Here is an 8,215-nt window from a genome sequence, read left to right on the forward strand (position 1 = left end):
CTATTGCCTTGGCTATCGGAGCAAAGTTTGTGCCATTGAGAAAGCCAAGAAAGTTGCCCGGTACTTACTCCCAAAACTTACGCCACTGGAGACTTGAGTGTTGCCGACTGCCGTGTTGCGGTGCTGGCCGACTGCCCGTGGCCCTATTGCAGTGCTGCTCCGCCTGCTCCGCTGCTCGCCTCCGCCTAGCAAGGTAGGTAATCAACTAATCATCAATTGATTTTTTTTGTGAAATCTGTTTTGTGTAATTGTGTTTTGTGTAATTGTGTTTTGTGTAATTGAAATCTCTTGAACTTATTAGTTATTACTTATGTGAAATCTGTTTTGTGTAATTGTGTTTTGTGTAATTGTGTTTTGTGTAATTGAAATCTCTTGAACTTATTAGTTATTACTTATGTGAAATCTGTTTTGTGTAATTGTGTTTTGTGTAATATGTTTATGTGATTATGTCATTATGTGAAATTGCTTGATTTAGACCATTTAGTTGAATATTTATTCAAATAATTTTTCTGGGGAATATTGCTTGATTTAGTTCAATATTTATTCAAATTTCAGAATGAAGAGAAAACGTACTCAAAATGAAATGCAAAACATTACTAGCTTCTTTGCTAAAAAGAATCCTACTCCAACTTCTCTTCCACATCCAACACAAAATGAACAAACTATAACTCCACCTCAAGAAAGTGAGCAACTTTCATCTCCATCTCATTATTCAACTCAAAATTCCCCTCAAAATGAACAAGGCCAATGTTCTCCTAATGCCCCAATCTTTGGAGAAAGATTAAGTGAACATGAATTTGCTAATCTTCCACAAGATCCAGGAAAGAGGATAAAAATGAGTCAATTTCATAAAGATGATAGAGATTTAGTGAGAAGAATTTACATTCAAAGAAAGCCTTGTCAGCCCAAAGACTTTACATTTCCTCAAACTTCTATTTTTGGCAAAAATGGTCAGGGTTATGATGGGGAAAGTAATATGCAAGGTTCTATTAATGGCCTTAGGACTCTTATAGAGAATGAGTGTAAAGAAGCTTATTTTGTCCACTGCTTTGCTCACCAACTTCAATTAACTCAAGTTGCACTTGCTAAAAAGAATTCAGATTGTGCTTGGTTATTTGTTGATGTACTTGCACCTCTCTTGAATTTTGTGGGGGGTTCACCAAAAAGGAAAGAGTTTCTTCGTGAAAATCAAGCTCAAAGAGTGGTGGATGCATTGTCTCTAGGTGAACTTGAAACGGGTTCAGGTTTAAATCAAGAACGTGGATTAGGTAGACCTTGTGATACTCGTTGGGGATCTCACTTCAAGACAATCTTGAATGTACTTGATTTATTCCCTGTAATCCTTGGTTCTCTTGAGGATATTGCAAAAGTATCTGATACAATAGATTCTAATAGAGCTCAAACACTTACAAATCTTCTGATGTCCTTTGATTTTGTGTTCGTGGCACACTTGATGGTTAGTATATTTGCGATAACAAATGCTTTGAATGTGGCCTTACAAAAGCACGATCAAGACATTGTGAATGCAATGGCCATGGTTAATGTAACCAAGACTAATTTGCAAAAAATGAGAGATGAAGGATGGCATTCTCATATGGAAAAGGTAATTTCTTTTATTGGTGACTATGACATTTCAGTTCCAGATATGGAGGCTAAATATGTTGTTCCCGGGAGGAGGTTGTTTAGAGGTAAATGCCCACAAGTGTCTAATCTACATCATTTTCGAGTTGAAGTTTTTTTTGGTGTCATTGATCTTCAATTGCAAGAACTTGAAAATCGATTTCCCGAAATAACTAAAGAACTACTTGTGTGTATGTCTTGTTTGAGTCCTGTGGATCGTTTTTCTAAGTTTGATAAGGAAAAATTGATTAAGCTTGCAAAATTCTATCCTAATGAATTTCCAAGTTCAGAATTGATAGTCTTTGGTCATACACTTGATAGTTACATTTGTTCTGTTAGAGGAGATGAAAGGTTTTGGAATTTGAAGGGTCTTAGTGATCTTTCAATCAAATTGGTTGAAACGGGATTGTCTGAAACTCATGATAGGGTCTATTTACTTTTGAAGTTGGTGTTGCTTCTTCCTGTCGCAACGGCAAGTGTGGAAAAAGTATTTTCTGGCATGAAGCAAGTGAAAGACAAACTACGAAATAGCATGGGAGATCAAATGTTGAATGATTGTTTAATTACTTATTTGGAGAATGATTTGTTTTTGAATGTTAGCATGGAAGATATCATGAATCGATATCAAAACATGAAAACTCGTCGAGGACTATTTTAATAAGTTTGCATTACTATTTAGTTGTCTTTTGTAGTATTATATGAACATTTGGTTGTATTTTGTACTGTTTGAATATTTGAATGTATTTTTTAGTACTATTATTTAGTTGTTTGGTAAAAAAAATTTTTTACATATTTGATTATCGATTGTGACTCACCAGTCGGAAAATCCTGGGTCCGCCACTGCATATGAAAAAGACCATGTTTACATTTACAGCATGATTAAACAGACAAACATTTTGCAATACATGTTTTTACGTGATTTTCATGGCCATGTCACATCACATAAACCAATCACCAATTACTTTTATTTTCTTTTTCTATTTCATGACAAACGTTACGGAGTACCAATTACCACTACTAAATAAAGGTAATTTTTAATACTATTATATAATATTCCATATTTGATTGTCGTAAGATTTCCTGTTTCCAAATCAATTCATGTGAAGCTTGTGTGGATTGTGTTTTGTTTTTTCAATTTTCTTTTATTTTATCATTACAAGCAAAGAGTCACACGCTATGCATATACAAAATAAGAAATTTATTACTCGTACTTTATTCATAATTTTATATTACCTTCATTTCACTTTTTTTTACAACTTTTCAAAATTTTCTATTATTAGTAAAAAAATTAAAATGAAATTACTAAAACACCCTTACTAAAATTTTCATAAACTCAATTACTCAATTAGTCACTTAAAACAAAACTTAATAAAATACTAATACTACCTCTGCCCACGAATATCTGCAACAAAGTACAAATGGGTGGACTCCTAGGTAAAACTTTTAGGGGAGTGTTAATTGAGTTTTGGTGGGTTTAATTAATGAGAGAGAAAGGTAAAAATACAAAATTACCCATATGATGATATATATAAACTAAACATTTAAGTGTTGAAAAATAAGGGTATATTTGATATTTATAGTGTGAACACCAATATTTGTAGTGGGTTTTAAGTAGTGGGTAATAGGTGGTGGAGAGGACCACTAACCAAAAAGTGAGTAATAGTGGGTAATTAATAGTTAAATATTACCAAAAAATAAGGAAAGAAAAAAATTTGTTGCAGAAACTCCAAGCATTCAAATTTGGCAAATGTTGCAGATATTCGTGAACTGAGGTAGTATAACTTAATTATTTTAATTATTTTCCCCGAATCTAATTCATTCCCCCACCCAACCAAATCAATTCACCGAACCAACATCCAGCTATCATCAAATCTTTCCAGTATTCAAACCCAATTCTTGAAGTTCCTTCTTCTTCAATTCCCCAATTTCTTTCTCTATCCTTCAATCTGACTATTTCTGTTTTCTCTTCTCTCGGACAAACCGTCGAGGTGATGGAGATCTACACGTGGACAACGGTGATGGAAAATTCATGCTATATGGTGGTGGTGGAACCGATATTTACGACTGAATTAAGGGCGAGGTGGGTCGGTGGGTTTTTCAATAAGGGTTGCGGGTGCTAGAGGTGGTCGCTGGGTAGGTGGTTTTAGAGGGTGTGGGATGATTTTTGATTGGCTAGTGTAAATGGTTTGGCCTGGGTTTGTGTGGGTGTGTTACGGGGTGGTTGTGTGGTGGTTGTTGGGTAGGTTGCAATGGGGTGGGTAGATGGTTTCTGGTTTTTGTGGGTGTATGGTGGCTACGGGGTGGGTTTTACGTTTAATTGTTGATGAATCCCCAATTTCTCTCTCCTTCCTTAATCACATGCTCCTTCCTTTCCTTAATCTCCATTTCTCATTTTTTGCCTAAAAGTCCATGTTGACTCCAAAGTTACAAAAAATGTGAAACGGAGGTAGTAGAAGAAATTCGAATTCAACTAATGCATTAGCAAATAAAAATTATTTCTACAAAATTACGTCACCGATTAAAAAAAATTGTAATCATCAACGTAATTAAGCTGGAATTTTAATCAACATATAAGAAATGGCAGAGGATAATCAAGCGTGATTTGTAGAAATTTTTTTGCATTCATCAACATCTGTATAAAAAACGGATACATTTGTTTCTCGAGTTACATTCAATCGCTATTGATTTGGTATTATCCATAACCAATCCTCGGCATCAATTACATGTATTAGATTAAGAGCATATTATCTTAAAAGTACGTTAAGTTACATACCCTTATATATTACAACATCTACCACTTTCCTAACATAAATTTTACTCTTAGAAAAGCAATTATAATATATTAGATTAAACATATTATCTAATATAACATGTATTCATTAGAAAATACATTAAAATAAAAGAAAAGTTATTAGCGATGTGTGCAAAATTGTATGACCTCACTTGCTATCGGTAGTACCACCTTGTACAATATGTGCAAAATGCTGGTACGTACACCGGCAACCGAAGATGATATATCGAGGAAATTCCTTCCATATTCATTTTTATATTATTTTTATTTTAAATATTACTTGTACTTTTTTTCAAATACATAATTCCTCTATTTTTATTTACTAGCACACTACTTTGGCTCACACTTTAAGGAAAAAAATTAGATTAGATCAAGGATTTTGATCAATACAAAAGCTTAATCAGACACAATGGTTGAGGAGTTGGTGGAAGTTTATGTTTAAATACCACATTCATTCTATTCTTTCCAATAGCCTGCAAGACGCTTTTCTAACTCTTGCCAATAATACCCACTCTAAGTAGTCAAAGGCCTGCCATATAGTTACCACCTACTAAGACTCCGATAACAAAAGACACGTTTGTATCCAAGTAACTCAATTAACAAATAAACTAGCTATATACATTAGTTCAAAGCATACACATTTCTAGATTAGTTCGATGCATCCATCCTTTCATCGATGTTTTTTCCTGATCACCGTGTGAAACTCATTCTTGAGTAGATAGGTCACTGAAAGTTCTGCAAAGACAACTACATCATTTTACGAAAAGACAATTTAACAAGTCTACATAGATACTCCAAGGTGGTAAAATCATACCTCACCATACCCCAATTAATCCACAAAGGAAACACAAGGAAAATCAGAAACACAGTTGTTAAAGTCAGATTAACCCCCTAACTCCCACAAGCAGAATGGTATTGAACAATAAATCCCAAGAGATTTGTTACCGAAACTTAATTGAACGGTTAAAGAAAGGAGAGAGTTCATCACATCTACAATCCGCTCAGCAAGTCTCCTTATTTCAGCAAAAATTTCGGTTTTTTATTACCCAAAATCTCTTTCTTCCACAGGTCTCTTAAACCCTAATGACTCCAATTTTTAACCCAGTTTTCAATTCTCCAATCTCATATTCCACTCCAGCATTGTCGTTGAAATGTTGTTGTTGAATCTTTAAAATATCAACATATATTTTTTAAATCTTTAAAATTTCGATTTTAATTTTTCTAACTTTGGAAATTTCAGCTTCCAACTTGGAAACCTTGGAAAGTTCCTTGTCAACCTTAGAACTTAGAAACTGATTCCTCTCTATAATACTTAACATTTTAGGTTGGACATAATATTGTAATTTCTTCACAACACAACCAAATTCCATAATTTGCTCTTCTTTTCTCTTAATAATCTCCTCCAATTCTTCTTTCAATGTCCTAACATAATAATAGTTTTGCAAATTTGGCGTAATCTATCCATACGAATAATTATAAGTGTTAACTATGTGCAATGTAATATTTACGTAGTTACACGTAATTTGTTATTTTATAAATAATACAACGTATTTTGTTAATACATAAATACTTTTAATATGATTTGTTTTATTTAATTTTTCATATCTTATTAACTACTTTTATTTCAACTATAATACCGATGCATTACACAAACTTAAATTCAGTATATACTTTATATAAAAATATTAGAGTTACCACATTTTTAGTATTGAATTACTAAACAAAGTTGTTCTTATTGAATTGTATTTATTTTGTAAGTCATTAAAATAATGTATTTATATATTTTTTTAATGAATTATATCAATAAATTTATTTTATTTGATTAAAATTTAATTTTACGGTTTTTTCACCATATACCCCGAGTTTTTTGTTTATTCACCATATACCTCTGAACTTTTTTAAATTTATCATATACTCCCGAGTTTTTACAAAAATACACCATATACCCTTGATGACTAATGATTATTAATTTCGTCAGTCATTAGGGTTAATTATGACCCGAAACCACCCTAAATGCATTCCCCTACCCCCGAAACCACCCACATTCCTTTTTCCCACCCCCAAAACCACCCCAAATTTCCTTTTCTCATCCTCAAAATCAATCAAACGGATATGGTTACAGAGATTTGGAGTGGTTTAGGTGCTTGGAAAAAGGAGAGGAGTAGTTTTTTGGGATGGGGAAAGAGATCTAAGGTGATGTCGATGCATAATTAACCAAATTCCACTCATCTTGTTATCATTAGGAGTATATGGTGAATATTTGTAACAACTCAGGGGTATATGGTAAATTTAAAAATTTTCAGGGGTATATAATGAATAAACAAAAAACTCAGGGGTATATGGTGAAAAACCCGTTAATTTTTATATTTTAAATTCACTCGTAAAAAATGCTAAATCGTCATTAAATAATGGATTTGAGTAAAACTATGTTTGGTGAGTTGTGTAAAACAAAAAGTAGAGAAAAATGATAAAACAAACATTTTGAATAACATGTTTGACTTGATTTTCATGGCCAATACCAATAGCTTTTGTTTTTATTATTAATGATATAAACATTACCAATTACCACTACTAAATAAAGGACCTTTTTATACTATTATACTAGTACTCATATTATATGATATTTAGGGGTGTTAGTTTGGGTAAATTATTCAATTTCTAGTTATAACGGATTAACATGTCGGTTTATATAGGGTTGAAACAATTAGCGGGTCATTTTAGGTCGGTTTTGAAAATTATCAGGCCAATTTGGTTTTGGTTATTTTTTTTTTATTGCGATTTCTATTCAAGTTTGGTTGTAATCGGTTAGGGTTATAATCAGATTGAGTTGAACTGGGTCAGTTTGAAAACAGATTTTGCCAATTTAAAGCAGGTTTGATTCAATATCATTTAAGTGCTAATCGGGTCGGGTTGTAATCGGTTGGGTCATAATCAGTTTGAAAATGGATTGAACTGAATTGGTTTGAAAATGGGTATCAATTCAAAACAGATCAGGTCATTATTTTTCAAGTCAGAGTCGGTTTGAGTTAAAATGGGTCGGTTTAAAAATGGGTTTCGGTTCAATACAAATAGGGTAAAATCGGGTCTGGTCGTTATCGATTTAGGTCATAATTAGTTTTGGTTAAACTAGGTCGGTTTGAAAACGGGTATACCCAGTTGTCAGAGGCTCCGGTTCAAATCATAATGAGTTAAAATCGGGTCAAATCATTATATTCAAGTCTAGTTAATCTAATAACGAATAGGAACAAGTCAAGTTATTATCGAGTTAAATTTTAAATAAGTTGGGTTTATCGAGTAGAGGTTTAAAAATAGGTCTCCATGTGAAAATTATTAATAGGCCTTTCTGCAAAAAAAGAAAAAAAAAATTAAATCTAAAAAAAAAAAAAAAGAGTAAATCCCCTCAAACTGTGGGAAGTATAATTCTCTACACAATTAGCTCGACCCAATCTCGACTATTGGGCCTAAAGGTTTGTTCGATACTTCAATGTTGTGTAGTACAAGATTGGTTGTTAAATTTGTACCGTATCCCCCTAAATAATATTGACGTCTTAAAAATTTAGGCTTTCTTCTCAAGAACTTCCCTACTAATAAAGAGTGCCAAAATAATGTTCCTACTATGTTTAGATGACGGTGTCAAAACACTCTTTCCTTACAGAATGACTTATATAAGAACGTGAACATGTCTACGAGCTTGGACATAAGTTGGTCTGCAAGTTCTTCTGTTAGGTTGATCTTGCTGATATCTGAGATGCAATCTACCTCACTTTTTCTTGACTCTCGCAAGTTAGAAACAATGCAACAGGA

General features: G+C 32.9%; 1 protein-coding gene across 1 annotated transcript; it reads left to right on the forward strand.

Annotated features, from left to right (window-relative positions):
- The first annotated feature begins 556 nt into the window (after nt 1-556).
- On the forward strand, nt 557-2,350 carry LOC110735853. The gene is made up of 2 exons (XM_021916032.1): nt 557-2,177; nt 2,313-2,350. The coding sequence occupies exons 1-2, from the start codon at nt 557-559 to the stop codon at nt 2,348-2,350; spliced, it is 1,659 nt and encodes a 552-aa protein (XP_021771724.1).
- The last annotated feature ends 5,865 nt before the right edge of the window (nt 2,351-8,215 follow it).

The sequence above is a fragment of the Chenopodium quinoa genome, unplaced genomic scaffold (assembly GCF_001683475.1).
Source record: "Chenopodium quinoa cultivar QQ74 unplaced genomic scaffold, ASM168347v1, whole genome shotgun sequence".
Classification (NCBI taxonomy): Eukaryota; Viridiplantae; Streptophyta; class Magnoliopsida; order Caryophyllales; family Amaranthaceae; genus Chenopodium; species Chenopodium quinoa.